Here is a 17,503-nt window from a genome sequence, read left to right on the forward strand (position 1 = left end):
TATATGATCCACAGTGAAGCCTCATTGTCCAAAAGGCCAGGAACAAACTACAGTAGCACAGGGACAACACAATCCCAAGAGAGAGAGCAAGGCATAAATGATCAATCCCAGCTTACTAGTCATCCAAAGGTTAAGTTTTCACCTTGGAGCCAGACAGTCAAATACCTATCAATATGTTAAAAAAAACAAACAAAAAAAAAACAAACAACCACCAAGGTCATGTTAAAATTGGCTTAATTATAGACAAGTGAGTTTTTCTGTCTGTTTTTTAACTAGTCCAGTCAAAGTTGGTACCATCAGAAGATATATCAAAAACTTCTCAGTAAACTAGTACTTTGAAGTACAGGAAATGCTTTCACATCCAGCATTCTCAAACAAGCAGAAGTAAATTTTAGTTATGTTTTCCATAAGTAAAGTACAGTGAAAGTAAATACAAATAAATACATCAAATACAGTATAAGTTCTCAGTATACAATACTACTTTTGTTGGTAAATAAAGTACCCTGCATACATTTTTGTTTCGTAATATCTAATCTTGTTTTGCTTTTAGCGTTATGCATTGCTAGGTACACCTCCCTATTATCCAGAATATTTGAATATCTGGTGACTTCCCCGTCCCGGGGCTGGCAAATGGGAAAAAGTTTCCTGTATCTAGTTTGACTATCTCAAATTGAGAACTGTCCACTGACCAGTCAAAGAAGCATCCTACATGTGTATAAAACACTGTTCCTAGAAAGTCTGGGACACACCGTACTCATACAGTAACAGCTGGGAAGGACAGCATGACATCTAGAACATAACACTGTTCTTTGCAGAGACTGGTTAACCATAAATTATGGAAAATTGTGATGTGCATTGAAAATTAATTGATTCAGTGAGTTTTAAACAGCTCTGCCCTCACACTATTTCCATACACAAATTTGTGACATGCATAGTGGGGTTTTCAAAACACACATTTTTTCCTATTGCCTTCCTTCTAATATTAAGCATTTTGCAGTACCTGTTCTCAATGGAACAATGAGACAGAAAAAATACTCACTATTAAAGTTAACACAGTTCACACAGAAAAATCCACACATATGGATACAAAGCTAAGAATTATTATTTAATCTTGGTGTAATAAATTACTCCAAGATCCAACAGTCAGATGAGGGAAATTTCCTGTATCTACTACTCTCAGCGTAATAAAATAATTTTCTAGTGCACATGAGACTGATATACCTAATAAAATTGCAGAATAGGTCAGAACACTGAATTTTGAAAACAGAAAAATGGAAGTTCTGATTAAGCTGCGAAGTCATATCATAGGAATATTAAACAGAACAACCTTCAAATATCAATTTACTTAGATGGAACAGCATTAGGATTAACACTTTGTTTTCCGTCCTTAGTTAACTATATAAGCCATCACACACAGCTTAACATGGAGTTTTTATAACAATTGGGTACGATGATAGTGATTTTTTTTCCCTTGAGCTGCTTTAATTTTCTTCAGGTCAAACTGTATGTTAGCTATGGGACAAAGCTAATTTGATTAGGAAGGGACATGAAGTTGCTAATGCATTTCATATTTCACACAGCAATTGAGATTTCTACTTCAAATCTGGTTCAAAGTACACAAGAACATTTTACATTACCTTAAAATATAGCAAATGGATTTGAAGAAATATCTAATAAAGGTTAGAACAGCAGCAAATGTTGAGTCAGGCCTTAAAAATTAAATTCAATAACTACAAAACACAATGACTAAATCTACCAGCCATGGTGAAAACTATCCGTTCAGGAATATCATCAAAGCCATAACCACTGCATGTTATTTATTGTGTACGGTATTTAATTAAAATGCACTAACAATCAATCAATTTCCTAATTTAAAAAAAATATATTGTACTGCTTGGGTTACTTTAACTATGGGGAAAAAAGTTGTCAAATACATTTTTCACCAATGTTTATCAACTAGCATTTGGCCAGTTATACAGCTATTTGAATACTGCAAAGATTGCTCATCGTATTTGACGAGTACCCGAGAAATTTGTCAAATAAATTTGCCAAATACTGGTCGACCAACTCTTCCTTACTACATCCCTTGCTTTTATCATACTTGCTTCCCCCTCTTGCTGCATCCCATATTTTCTTCTCTTTCCTGTAATAAACTATGGGTGTATCTTCAGTGCCTGCTTCTGTGCTCACCCACTAATTTCTCTTCCCCTCATTTGCACTCCCTACATGCAACAAAATTTTCCAACTCCTTTCTCCTGGGAACTTCCCACTGGCACATTTTCCTCTCCATAACATTACCTCTTTTGTCTTCTCAGTCATCTCCTGCTAACAGATGATTTCATTCACCCACTCATCCGCCTACCTACTCAAAATTTAGAAGCTATTCCAAAACCCTAACAGTTCAAAGACTAAACCGACAAGTTAGTCTGGGGCAACATCCAAGCAAGGTATCAATGACCACTAGCTTCTGGGAAATGGGGAGAGGCAGGGAGGCTCACCCAGGTACTGTCCCTTTTCTCCTGCTTGGGAGCTTCAATACTCACAAGCTTCTGGACAGTAGGAACTGGATTCAATTTCAGCCAGCATTACTACCCACCCAAGAGCCCTCTGACTGCTGCAAAGTTGAAGCAATGTCTCTCTCTTGCCCTCGTCCCACCAGCCTTCCTGACTGACACTTCACTACTCCTTCAGCTTCTTGTCTGCCACAAGAAACTGTCTACCAGTTACTCTTCCCTCAGTATTCCAACTGCTGTTACCGCTCTCCCAGCCTTCACAGCTTTGTCCAGTGAAAAGCTCCAGTGCCACTCTCTGATGTGAAGAGCTGTTGCCAAGCAGCCACAGAGTAAAATAAAACTTTTTGGGTTGTGGGTATTGTTGGTCTTATTTTAGTCAATGCTTGGATCCTCCTGAAGCTGATAACACTCTCCTGGGAAAGCTTCATTGCCCTGGAAGGGTGACTACCTAACACTTCTTGAATAAATAAGGAGCCTGGACTGGTTTCTGAGAAGATGCATTGAATGACTACTCTATCAAAGGGCATGTAGTACCATGTTTGTCAGGGTGACAGAAGGGCTGAGGAGACCACTGTAGACTACTAGACCAGTACAGACCACCCAGGAAAGCATCCCCAGCAACAGAAGCAAGCAAGACATGGCTACTCCTCCAGTTCTTGGAGATGGAGACAAGCAGCAAAGAGTACATGCCCTTTGCTTGGAGATGATGCATGATGCTGTTTGCATAAGAAATCTTAGGCTGCGTCTACACTGCAAGATAAATTTGAATTTATTAATATTTCATAATTCTGGAATTAAAAAATTCGATTTTCACTTTCTTCACCTCCCCAAGTGCTCCTCACAAAGTCAATTTATTGCTGCCACAGTCAATGGGCTGACATCGACTGTTGCAGTACTTAATTGTGGGAACCTATCCTAGAGTTCCCTTGTCCCCATAGCATGCTGGTTATGCTCGCTGGTCTTTGACAAATCATTTTCCCACATGGCATTTTCCTTATTCCCCTCCAACAGTAACCAAATGTCCATTTTTCCCATTGGAAGGAAGGAAGGAAAAGTAGTGCATTCACAGAGATGGCAAAAAAGTTTACAGAAATTTCTTTCTTCTGTGGACGAATTGTCAGCTGGCCATCTACTGAGTGTCCCCCCTCCCGTGATTGCGTCCAATCCCTGAAAATAATGCAGGGACCCTGAAAAGCTTGAAGACAGAAAATAGGAAAGTTTTTGAAATAAAAGGAGTCACGAGGTGAGGGTCTTTGGCTCTCTGGTGCACTATAAGGCTTCTGTGCAACAGCTATATTCTCAACTGGCCATCCACTGTCTCTCCTCCAGCAATTGCATCCAATCCCTGAAAACAACACAAGGACAGACTGTATTCTCAAAAGTTAAAAGAAGATAATTTTTTTTCCCCCTCAAGATTTTTGTCTTCCCAGTCCATAGACATTGCCAACATGGGGGATGGCAGTGAAATTTCGTACACTGAGCTTACAATGGATACAGGAATCTCAACTGGCCCTCCCCCCTCTGTTTTTGGGGGAGTCAAAGCATGAAGTCAGATAAATATCAAACCAGCAGGTATCTGCAATGGACAGCAAGCCCCTGAAAATATTTTTGGTGGGGTGGGAAGTGCTGTGGTCTGTGGCTGCAGAGCCAACTGAAACTCTCAAAGTCATTGAAGTATTCCCCCCAATATCTTAGCCACCAGGGGAGACTTCTCCTTGGCAGCAGCAAGCCCCACTGGTCGCTTACTAGGGGCATAGGGGAGTTCATTGGAGGGCCAGCTCAATTAGTTTACCGTGAGTATCTTAGCCACTGGAGGAGACTTCACCCCTCTAGCTGTACGCCCCCGGATTTTCTTCTTGCCCTTGGAGCCCTAAACAAACACACATAACCTAGGACACGGTGCTGCCTGGCAGCATGGTCAGCACCAAATGGCAGGCACATCCTTTTATTGGGTCGGGGACTACCCATGTGATGCAGCTGAGCACAGGAAAGAGACTGCGTGGCACCTTTGGGGGAGGGAAGGGGTTTGCCCACAAATGTCAACCTCCGAGAAGTTTCTCAGCATCTTATGCAAGCATGACCCCCACAACAGCCTTGTCACCACGTAGCATGGCAGGACAGCACAGAAAAAAAAATAAGCATAGAGACAGAACCACAAACTCCCTGCAGGGGATATTTGTAATGGGTCGATGAACCCACAGTGCTTATAGCAAAGACAGACATTTCTCAGGCTCTCATACAAACATAAGCCCACAGCCACAGGCTTCCTGGTCCTGATTTGAAACCCACGGTCTTCCTGTTACCTAATTCCTGCGCACTTGGAGAGCAGCGGCCAGAGCGGAGGACAGAGGGGCATGGTGGGTTACATACAGGACACTCTGGAGGCTAATAAATTCAACCTTAAGATGCGGAGCTTCCACATTGGCCTTTAAATCGAATTTGGAATTTGAGCTTGACACTATACCCGTCAGGTAATGATGATATTATAACATTGATATTAGCGCTCCCTAAATTGAGCTAATGATATTTACAGTGGAGACAGTCACGTGGTAATATCAAGCTAACTACCTTAAATTCGAATCAATCTCATAGTTTAGACGCAGCCTCAAACAAGTCAAAAGAGGTCAGACCAGTCATTAAGTACCGATACGAACTGATTTTACCTACTCTTTTCTTTTACAAAATTTCTGCCTAAGCTGCCTTCTATCCTTCATCATCAGATTATAACTGGGGGGGGGGGGGCCTGCTCCTTCCCAAATAAGCTTCCTTCCACATACCGCTCTCCTCAGAGCTTATATGTAACAAGTTGTTTGCCCATCCCTCGTTAAAGCCATACTACTTCCGTTCCTATAACCTCCATCCTCCCAAGCAATGGCCTAAAGCAACACAGCAGATAGAAAGCGATATTCAGAACACTACCACATCTTTTATAGAAGACTCTCAGAACTTACTCGGTTACTTAAGGGTGCAGAAAACACTCAGATCCATTATATTTGGGATTGCTAGTTCAATCTCGCTGGTCTTATGCACAGCTAAGGACATCTTTCAATGCAAGCTATCAGCTGCCCTTACCCCAAGGTGCTGATAAATCCATTTGTTGCGCCCTCTGCATATAGAGAACAAATGTCTCCAATATGAAGGAAGCTCGACATCTTGTCAGACATTTCTGGCTTGCTGGCCCTAGGGAAAAAAAGAGAAAAAACAGACGGAAAAGGCATGTTAGCGTACTTACTAGGTAAAAGAATTCTCTGAAGAATAGCCCCATATGCTAACGATACCAATAAAATTCCAAGATGCTGACAACTTTTATGTCTTTAAAGTAATTTTTTAAAAAAATCCTCAAGTCTAGTCACCATCTCAACAACTCAGTCTATAGCTTTTATAACTGCAAGAGTGTTTCCCAGCCCACATTGCAGAGAAACCTGAGATAAGTACCACAGGGCAAAGAAGACACGATCACTACAGTGCTCCAGTCAATGACTTTTGTTTAGCTGTTTTGTTACACAGGTGCTCACACATAGTTCCACTCCAGGCACCTTCTCACCAGGTGGAGAACAGAGTTAAAGAAAAGAGCACAGTTTCTTAATTTAATTTAAGGTGTTTTAGAATCATAAAATCACAGAATGCTAGGACTGGAAGAGACCTTGAGAGGTCCTCAAGTCCAGCCCCCTGCCCTCATGGCAGGACCAAGTACTGTCTAGACCATCCCTGATGGACACTTATCTAACCTGTTCTTAAATATCTCCAGAGATGGAGATTCCACAACCTCTCTAGGCAATTTATTCCACTGTTTGACCACCCTGACATTTAGGAACTTTTTCTAATGTCCAACCTAAACCTCCCTGGCTGCAGTTTAAGCCCATTGCTTCATGTTCTATCCTCAGAGGCCAAGAAGAACAAGTTCTCTCCTTCCTCCTTATGACACCCTTTTAGATACCTGAAAAAAAGCTCTTTTTTTTTTTCCCCAAACTAAACAAGCCCAGTTCTTTCAGCCTTTCTTCATAAGTCATGTTCTCTGGACCTTCGATCATTCTTGTTGCTCTTCTCTGAGCCCTCTCCAATTTCTCCACATCTTTCTTGAAATGCGGCACCCAGAACTGGCCACAACACTCCAACTGAGGCCTAACCTGCGCAGAGCAGAGCGGAAGAATGACTTCTCCTGTCTTGCTCACAACACAGCACACCTGTTAATGTGCCCCAGAATCATGTTTGCTTCTTTTGCAACAACATCACACTGTTGACTCATATTTAACTTGTGGTCCACTATAACCCCTAGTTCCCCTTCTGCCATACTCCTTCCTATACAAATCGCTTCCCATTGTGTATGTGTGAAACTGATTGTTCCCTCCAAAGTGGAGCACTTTGCACTTGTCTTTATTAAACTTCATCCTGTTTACCTCAGACCATTTCTCCAATTTATCTAGATCACTTTGACCCTATCCTCCAAAGCAGCTGCAACCCCTCCCAGCTCGGTGGTATCTGCCAACTTTAAGCGCATTGTCCATACAGTTCTAAACCTGCAAAGGTTTCTCCCTGTACGCCAGCCATGCTAGTTCCCGATCAGACTTTGTGTATTCAGCACCATTTTGAAAGCACTCACAATGAAATGATGGCCAAAGGAGTTATAAATGAAAAATATTAGCACATTTGGTAAGGATTTGTGTCAGGTTGGTCAATACGTGGGAGTAGCTGCCACCTTAACAGAGGCTAGGTCTACGCTACCTTGAAAGGTCAGCCTGTACAAGGTTGATCTTCTGGGGTTTTGTTTCACACATTAATGAAACGGCCCTTTCCAGGGCCAAAGTCGACTTCAGAACGCCTCACAAGTGGCAAGGATTAAGGAAGGTCACTGGGACAAATGCTTCCGTCTACTTTCTTCCACACAGACAGACACTGAAGTCGACTGCTGATAAGTTGATTTTAGCTATGCAGTTATCCTAGCTAAAAATGGCTATGGATGGTTGACTTCTATGTCTAGTCTAGCCATAGCCAGGAATACAGTACTAATAAAGATACTGTGGGACAAGTTATTGTTGATGTGTGGCAGCAGACGTGCCATGCAACAACTTCAAGGTTTCATCTGTGGCTTGCCAGGAAAATGGACTTTAAAGTATACACTTCAAATGTAAGTCAAACCCCTGTGAAATGAAATCCGATTGTGTGCACAAGTGCCAAAATAATCATAACCATGTTTAAAAGACAGTCACCTGGTCTTGTCAATGCTCACTTTAATCCCAGGTCTCCTGGTAACTGGTATTTTCATCTTAAAGGCCTGCTTCCAGGATTCGTTCCGTTAACTGAGTGCGTGAGCTGTTACTATGTATATTTATGAAGGCACATTTCTAACCCTCATGGCACTGGTACTGGCATTTAAGTGCTGGGGTTACTGCTGCACTCCCAGTCTTAAAGTGGTTTCCATCACACTCAGGGTTTATAGTTTGGTTCAAGGGCTCTCAGAACTCCCACTATATAAACTGTTCCAGCATCCCTGCATCATGGTCACAGAAAAAAAATTTTTCAGAGTTAAAGAACTAGAAGACAAATAAAAATCTTCATTTAATATGCATTCAAAGCTCATGACATTTTTAGCCAGCCTGATGGTCGACTCATGATTTTTCCAATAGTTGTGAAACTCCTGGCTCAGCACCCTGAACAACAGATTTCAGAAACAAAGCAGTAACGCAGCTCTACTGATTTATATGACCTCAGAACCTGATCCTGCATTCTGGAGTGCATAGGAGCTGTGCCCAAATGAAGTGCTTAGGATTGGGCCCAAAGTTTTAAGACTAAATAAAAAAAAAAATACTTCCAACCCTTACTCCCCAGCCCTAGTGACATGTAAGAGTCACAGCAAACTGGTCCTCCATAAAAGAAAGAGAATTAAACAGTGGGAAATTATACTTATTACAGAGCACAGCTTTGACATTGTGACTGAGAGAAGCATTCCCATTTCATTGAACATTAACTTGTTTAGTGCCAGAGGTAGAGTTCAAGCGTATTAAGTAAAATCTGAGTTCAGCAAGCACAGAGTTAGGAACATTTGTAGGTGGGGGATTAGCAACTGTGATGCATAATATGAAGCAGTGCAACAGGAGTGCGTTTTGTCTCCTAAATCACCAACCAACTATCCCTTCACCATGCTACAAACTAAAGTTTTTGTGCCTGGTACACTGTGAGTTGCAGAATTGAATTAAAAAAAAACAAAACAAAAACCAAAACACAGTTAAGCAAAAATTAAGATACCGCTCTCATAACTGGCATAAATTGTTCAATTTCTCAGACGTCAATGAAGCTATGCCTGCTTACAACAGCAGCGTACTGGCATAAGGCTGCAGTCACAGCATATACATGATGCATTGTCCGTTCCTTCTTTCTTTTCACAGATGTGGAGTTTAAGATTATAAGGTTTCAAAAATATGCTAGAAACTATACATAACACACGGAGTGGCTGAGTTAGCCTCAGTAGAAATATTATCATTTCCTGGGTTGGATTTCAACTACACTCCAGAGTTACAAGATTTCCAGATCTGGGTTCCTCAAATTAGGCTCCCCTGTCCCAAAGTAAGCACATATACAAAGACCATCTTAAAATTTACTGAGCAAAAAAAACAGACATGAATGGGAAGTGCAGATACCCAGCACCACTGGGAACAACAACAACAAAAATCAGCCACTTATTTCAGTCCTCAAATATAGACTTCATGTTGTCAGATTTGAAGAAACAATCCTACCCTACTGTAGTCTGTCTGTATACACACACTAAAATTGCAGCAGGATCTGGGTAACTCAGGACATGAGCTGCTTTTCCCAGAGTAGTACACTAGGAACAAAACCATTAATGTCATTTTACTGTAGAGGAGGCAGATGTTGACCACAGCTGTCCCCTGGAAAACGTGCAGGTCAGTACTACTAACTTCCAGCAGAGACAACAAAAATGTCTTTCCTGGGTATCCAGAACATGAAAAATTGAAATCCCAGATGGTCTGTCCAAAGCCAGGCATAAGAACAGAGCAGTAATTGTCAAATACTCCCCTGCTATTATTCAGTCTTCTTCAAACATGTAAACTGTCTTTGGAATAGAAACACAAACCTTAACCAGATTACTCCTGACAAATTACGAAAGAGTAGTTATAATCCTAGAAAGGATTCAGAGAATCTCTGGTCTGACCAGAACTTTGTCTCTTGCTTCACTGGAAGTTTTATGAAATTGGTACATTAAACAAGACCTTCACAACTTCCATTGTCTTTAACAGTGCAGGATCAGACCTTCCCTATCATTAGGGAGAAGAAGGTAGAAGCTGATGTGATTGAACACTGTCTGCATTACATTCTTGTATAACTAAGCACTACCAAACAGGATAGTAACAGAGAGAAAGCTGTGCTAGTCTATATACTATCAAAACAGCCAACCAACCAACCCACCCACCCAACAGTAAAGTAGCACTTTAAAGACTAAATAAAATAATTTATTAGGTGAGCTTTTGTGGGACAGACCCACTTCTTCAGCCCATAGCCGTACCAGAATAGACACAATATTTAAGGCACAGAGAACCAAAAATAGAGACTTTGTGCCTTAAATATTGTAAGTCTCTATTTTTGGTTCTCTGTGCCTTAAATATTGTGTCTATTCTGGTACAGCTATGGGCTGAAGAAGTGGGTCTGTCCCACGAAAGCTCACCTAATAAATTATTTTCCTAGTCTTTAACGTGCTACTTGACTGCTTTTTGTTTTTCTAAGTATATAGTGTTACTTGAAGGCTGACCCCACACAGGATTTATGGCACTGAACTTAAGTATGTGTTCACAATTTCTTAGATTAGACAGGACTCAAGAACATGCTCAACTGGCAGGTGGAATGATGGACTAAATTAGCCAACAGGCCTTCCCATGTCAAAGGATTTACAAGCAATGGGAATACTTAAGAGCAAGGTTAGTTTTGCTTCTAGCTATTTAATTATTTTTCTAGTTTGACAGAGGCTTATGAACACATCAAAAGCATCTCCTGACTGATTTAAAAAAAAACAAAAAAAAACAAACAGTCCTGTAGCATTTTAAAGACTAACAAAAAGATACAGACTAACATGACTACCTTCCTGACTGATGAGGCATTTGTGTTCAACAAAGCTGAAAATAATTAGCTACTGGAAAATGAGCTCTTCCCCTCACCTCCTGTGGCTTGTCTGTTTAAAAAAAAAACAAACACACACCTGAAGTTTCTGGTGCATTGTTCTGAATCACAAGGTATCTTTGGTCTTAACTTGTATTTAATTATACATTGAGGTGTTTTGGGTCAAAAGAAAGATTTCCAAAGAACAGATAAGAATCTTGTGTGCCCAAGAGGAGGAGTCTCAAAGGGGTCTGGATTTTCAGAATGAGATGAGCACCCATTCTCTGAAAGAAAGACCTCTTTAAAATTGTCTCATATCAGGCATCCGGAAGTCGTGGCATCTAATAATTGCTTTGGAAAGTCTCGGTCAACATTCACATCACACTAAGGTCATGCTAACGATTAGGAAGGTTTCCTTCTTGTGGCCAACATGCCCTAGGTGTCCTGTGTCCCCATCCACAGGAAAACCCTTCCTCATCTCACGTAAATGGAACAGCAAGTTGCACACCAGTTCTGTAGAGGGAAAAACTACCGCATACAAACAGTAACTCGTTTTTATGGTTAGAAGTGTAAATGCTTTTCAACTCAGAAAGTAATTAGGCCACTGTAAACAGAACAATTGCTTAGCAGTTTGTTTATTTAAAATACGCAAGTGCCAACTGAGTAATCAACTAATGCTGTACACAGAACCTAATTAAAAAAAAGCTTCGCCCTGAGAACAGGGGGAGTCAGAATCTTTTAAACTGTGATCTCACCCCCTCGCCCCCACACACACCTCCACAACATTCTAGATAAGAGAAAAGTTATTTGAATACATCAGATATTAGAGAAAGAGCAGGTCATGAAACAATGTATTCCTCTTAGTGTGTGTCCTAAAAACAACAACTTTATTGGAATCAAGTATCTTCAACCACAATGAAATCCAATGATAAGGGGATACCAACAGTTTGGCAATTATAATATTCAGACCTCACAGCCACCTTGAAAGCATGAGGAGCCATGAAGGAGAAAATATGGTAGTAAGAACTAAGTTTCACTCTGTCTTCGAAGTCATCATAAAATAATTAGATAAAGGCAGAAACCTGTTTCAGCCTCACAAGAATTCAAGAGCACTGGTTTGCAGGTCTTTTTCCTGTTCTACAGCATTATTGTTCTGTCCAAGCTAATGGCCTTGAAAATACCAGTTAACTGACAGAAAGCTGTACTTGCTTTGAGAGGCACGTATAAAGTGCATGTACCCAGTGGCCAGGCTGATGTTCATCGAAACACCCTATAGTGGGAAGGAAGAAGGGTAAGTACTGAAACTTCCAGAACAGACTGCTCCTGTACAGATTAATTCACTGTCTGGATTCAGCTAAGTCAGAGAAGAACTCACTGAGGGTAGCAGAAATGCTCCAAAGATATAGTGAAAGGACACCTTAAAAAGGGAGGCATTAACTCCAGGACAAGCCAACTTTTTGCCTTGGGCCCCACATTTCATCCCTGCAGGCAGCAGCCCCCACTCCGAACCCATCTGACGTAATCCAAACCCAAAGATGTTTCGGTTATGTTCATAAGAAAAGACAGAAACAAAACCAAAGCTCACCTTTTGGCATGTGTAAGAAAATATGTAGAATGTAAAACTTTATCAATAATGTGACTAAAAAGAATACTCTTTTTACTACATAGAGAGAGTAACATATTTCAACTTGTTTAATGAAATGGATGAGCTACATACCCAGCAGCCAAGCATGCTGCGTCCCTCCCTTATGAAATTTCACACACCTGTCCTTCATTTTGCACACTCCTGCCTTAACCCAGCAAGCTGGGAGGACTTTGGGGAGAACAAAACACGGTGGCACCACAACAAATTCACCAAACCACAGGCCACTTTGAGGAGAACAGATATGCTCATGCCACAGAGAAGTGACAGAGGAAGAAAGAAGGGGCGCAGCAATCCAGCCAACTACCATGTCTCCTGCAAGCTTACACAGGTCACTTCCGCTGAAAAACATGCAGTGCATGAACTCGTCTCCTCAGCTGCTTAAAAATCCACCAGTGAACCCCCTTGGCAGACGACATCCTTGCACTGAGGGATAGCTGAAGAGGAGGAGGATAACGCAAGGTGGAGTGAAGTGGAGTAGTGTGCTACGTTCTTACTGAGCCAGTGGACTGTCACAGGATTGACCCTTAATTTGTCAAAAAGGTGGAAAACTTATTTGTGATTCTCTCTCCAAACTTTCAGAGATATGGAGAACTTTCAGCTGCTTATGCAAATGTTAGCAATTCCCTTGTGAATATATCAGAGGGGCAGCCGTGTAGTCTGCATCTGCAAAAAACAACAAGAAGTCCTGTGGCACCTTATAGACTAACAGAATTTTTGGAGCGTAAGCTTTCATTGGCGAAGACCTGCTTCATCAGATGTGCGTATCTGACGAAGCAGGTCTTGGTCCATAGAAGCTTATGCCCCAAAACCTCTGTTGGTCTATAATGAACCACAGGACTTCTTGTTGTTTTTGCATATTGTCACTATCACATTTTGTCACTTTGCATTTTTGTTTTTGTTTTTACCTTCTTGTTGTTATTGTGCATATTGTCACTGTAGCCTGGACTTCCTTTTCAAAGCTCAGAAGCAGCATATAACTCACACACAGAAGGTAAGGTTCTGCAAACAGGGTTAAAACCTTTTAACTCCTCCATTGCCAACATCCCTTCTATAATCTTGTACAACTAAAGAATAAAATCCTGGCCTGCTCCCACGGGCTTCAATGAGTTTTCCTTCAGGAAGGAGAACTGGACCTGAACATAGGACTGGAAGTAGGTCATAGTCCCTTGACCACAAAAGACTGTAGGAGATGGAATAGAAGTCCGATACTAAGGGTACGTCTAGACTACACAGAAGATTGACCTGGTCAGAGTCAACCTTCTAGAGTTTGACTTCACACACCCAGTAGACGTGAAATCGAACTACCTAGGATTAGCAGTCAACCTCTGTACTTCTTGATAGCTCGAGAAGTAAGGGAGGTCGATGGGTGAGTTTCTCCCACTGACCTCTCTCTGTGAAGATGGCCTGGTAAGTCAACTGCTGACAGATCAAGTCTAGCTATGCAACTGCTGTAGCTAGAATTTTGTATCCGCAGTTGACTTACCTGCCTTGTATAGATGAATCCTTAGTGGCTCGAGCTCTGCATGTTAAAAGGCTTTCACCCATCCTCCTATGCAAGTGCAATTTCTAACAGTTGACATAGAACAGAACAATATGATGCCTGGGGCCAAAATGACAAATACCTACTAGCTTATCAAGATGTCTGCTTAAAAAAAAAAAAAAAAAAAGAAAATGAAAGTGATTTACAAGCATTTGTACAACTTACTCTGATTTTCACTCCTTTTAGAAGCATCAGTTGTAAAAGCAATGGCACACTGAACTAGTGGTGAAAATCCACTTTCCTTGAATGAAATGGATGCAAGGATCATGTCAGCCAAGAGTTTTTAGGTGGCTGAGGAGTCCAATTCATGCCCACATTGCTGGTGGTTTGCCATCCCCTTCTTCTAACAATGTAAACACGGAAGGACATTACACAAATACCTAATATAAGGCTTATCTTACATGGTATTTTAATACTTGAATCATATAAAAATCCTCCTAACAAAATAAGATAAAAAACCCTAGTTGCTAGCATTTTTGTTTTCAGCAAGTGGGTTGACAGAAACGGGGGGGGGGGGGAGGGAAGAGAGGAGAAGAGAGAGACAAAACACCCTCCACAAGAGACCTAATCTCTGAAAATGACATTTCCAGAAATGTTTGTTTTGAACGAAAAAGCTACTTGATGAGTCTTGCATGCCAGTGATCCTTTCATTTTGCAATTATGATACTTTCAACGTGCTCTATTGCTCAGTTAACTAGAAATTGGCAATTACAGTTGCATCATTGCTGAAATAGGGGAAGCACTTAATTGAGTGGTTTTGCTGTGTTTTTCACTACCTACATAGTTTAGGATGCCTAATCTTAACTGCTTAGCCTGTATTCCACTAGACAAGCAAAGTAATTTGGAGCAGATGTTTGTGTTTTACTTTAGTTTCTGTTGAAAAAGTTTGAATTTCCATTGGGTGAAAAGACAGACAAAACAAGAAATTGCTACGGCATTAAAAAAAAGAAAAATCACCCTACATCTTGGGGATGATCATTGGCTGTGCACAGAATCCTTCAACTTTAAGCAAAGAAGCTCAAGGGCCTGATTCACAAAGCCCAAAGGAATCCATCAAGTTCGGTGATGCCACCTTTGGATGAGTCCCCAGAATTCTACGTAAGCTCCTGCAGCATATCTAGCTTTTGTGAAACAGCTACTGAGAGATGGCATGTTTCATCTTTGTTCTGAAAGGGGTGGTTCCTTGCCTCCCTTCCCGACCAGAGGCCGTGAGGAAAAGATAAGTGAGAATTCTACTCTGCACCAAACAACTATGGAAAGGAGGGGTAAGAAAGTGTTTTTTCCACCCGGCTTTTTAACTAACTACTCTTTTAGGGGATTGCAGAATTCAAAAATTGTTTGTTTTTTAAGCTCGTGGTCTGGCCGATTGTTTAAAAAGAGTTCAAAGATGCTTCACACACACATGCATTCTCCACAGAAAAGCAAAATGTGCAGACAGAGCTCATGGTAACTGTGTGATCAGATACCTCTGGACTGTCAGAATCATTTCCATAAACTGAGCAGCTATCCTGCCCTAGACAACTCCATAGAAGCCTTACTTGACAGTGCTTAACGTCTACATTACTGATAAATTGTGCATCAGCTCAAATACAGGCTCTCTTGGGCTATGTCTATGCTTCAGGATTTTTTTCAACGTTACTTACTGCGAAATTCTAGTACCTAAATTTTTTTTTTGGGGCGGGGGGGGGGAGGAAATCGCATTCACACAGCCACACAACTGCTCAACAGAGCGTTCTCATTTACAGCCATAGTTCACAGCCACAACCTTCACATGAGCTGGTAACAGCTGTGCTTTGTTCACACACGTTCATTTTCGACCTTGAAGGAGGAGGAGGGTGGGTAAAAGTGGTTTGCAGAGTAGACAAACCCTGGGTAATGTATGCAGAACTGAAAGCAGAAGGATCCAATATACCTGACAGGTCAAGACCTGCCTCTTTCTCGTACATACTTTCAGAAAAGACTCAGGAGTACTGTCATTTTTTTTCTGACAGGGCTTTGTACTGAAGAATCAGACATGTAACTATCAGTGTGGGCTAAGTAACTACCTAGCACAAAATTTCATCTTCTGCTTACTGCCCTTGTGTCTGTCCAGGTGCCTGACTGCAGAAAAATTGCCATTTGGCAAGGGAGCTTAACAGAAAGACACGCTGTTAATCTCCTTGAGAATTATTTTTTCCTTATTTGCACTGTCATAGGGAAAGAACTTGCTATTGAATGCAGATCGAGGACACAAGGTGTGAAGGGAAACAAAGGCACAGAGAAGCAATGCAACTTGCTCAAGGTCATAGATCAGGTTGGTGGCAGAGCCAAGATCAGAAACCCAGGTCTCTCGACTCCTAGCCCAAAGCCCCATGTGCAGATCACATAACCTTGTCTTGTCCATTAAGAGTGGGTCCTTCAGACTGAAGCCAGTCAGTCAGCAGTTCTGTTTCATCCTTTTCTTGAACCACTGAAATTACAAAGCAAGAATCTAAAGGGATAGTTCATGCACATAAGTGAGGAAGTTCCAGTATGTTGCATTCATGTAGCATGCCACTTAACTGCAACTGAATATTGCACTTTACCAATGATACGCTACAGATGCTGAAGTAATCTAAGTAACATAAGCATGTTCTTTACAAAGAGAGAGAGAAGATATTCATCCATCTCACGGACAGAAACCCCAACAAGTTATGACGCCTGACAAGAAAACCTCTGCAACACCCTTTCCTTTGTCTGTACTCCTTTCTTGGCTTGCCAAGTTCAGCCTACTCATAAGGGATATACAAATGTCCAACAGCGGTGTGGATTATCTGCTCCTCTTGCAGAAAACCAAGGCTGAAAGTTAAGCCTTGGTAACAATGCTGCACAGAACCATGCTTTCATAGGGTAGCTTGACGCTCGGTTTTGATAGTTACTATAAGAAACTCAACTAGCAAACCATTGACAGACATCTGTGGAAAGCTCAATGAAAAGTATCCCCATTTGATGGGCACCTATCAGGCTACAAGTGATTTAAAGTTTCAGACCAAGAATAACCCGGCAGTGTCTCTTTAATTCAATTAAGAGTGAGAAGTGTTTAGTAAAGTCGATACCCACTTGCTGTAACAGAAGGAAGAAAGCAGCTTAGATGTCTCTAAAAGCCCAGAATGTAATCCAGAGTACTTTAATATATTGAAAGGAAAGAGTAGCACTATGACAAACGAACCCGAAGTAGCCAATGTGGCAGGTGACAGAAAACCCACTATATATTGTCTACTGGAGCTCTGCCACAGCAGAAAGACAGCTAAGAAGGACAAAAAGTAGTACCCTTTCTGATCGCCCCCTTCTCCATGCAGCTTTACATCTAAACCTTCATGAAGGGATGGACCACGTCTCCCGATTTTCCCCCGTACCCAAAACCCTACACTCTTGCTATCCCCTCAAATATAAATTATGTGGCAAATATATCTGCTGAATTTACATAAGCTCTAACACCTACAGCACCTTCATTCCCCTCCTCCCCATGACTAATCCCACCATTCCTTATCCCCCACCCCCCATTTCAACTCATCTTAACCCACTTGCCCAACACTTCTATAGTTCTCATCTCCTGCTCCTCTTTGTTCTGCACCCCAGTGCCCCTTTTGCTCTTCAAAATGCACCTCATTGTGGAAGCTCCAGTCCCACTGGTCAGCTCTTGGGTCTCGTTCTGGGATCTGGTCCAGCAGGATAGCTCCT

At 41.5% G+C, this 17,503-nt stretch overlaps 1 protein-coding gene across 1 annotated transcript in view; it reads right to left on the minus strand.

Annotated features, from left to right (window-relative positions):
- Positions 1-17,503, minus strand: part of ITPR1 (inositol 1,4,5-trisphosphate receptor type 1) — a 269,958-nt gene that overhangs the window by 244,666 nt on the left and 7,789 nt on the right. Inside the window, exon 2 of the mRNA XM_075005225.1 lies at positions 5,586-5,693. Within this exon, the coding sequence (XP_074861326.1) occupies positions 5,586-5,677 (92 nt within the window). The 5' untranslated portion in view covers positions 5,678-5,693. The remainder of the gene's footprint in view (positions 1-5,585; positions 5,694-17,503) is intronic.

This window comes from Carettochelys insculpta, chromosome 11, assembly GCF_033958435.1.
Source record: "Carettochelys insculpta isolate YL-2023 chromosome 11, ASM3395843v1, whole genome shotgun sequence".
Lineage (NCBI taxonomy): Eukaryota > Metazoa > Chordata > Testudines > Carettochelyidae > Carettochelys > Carettochelys insculpta.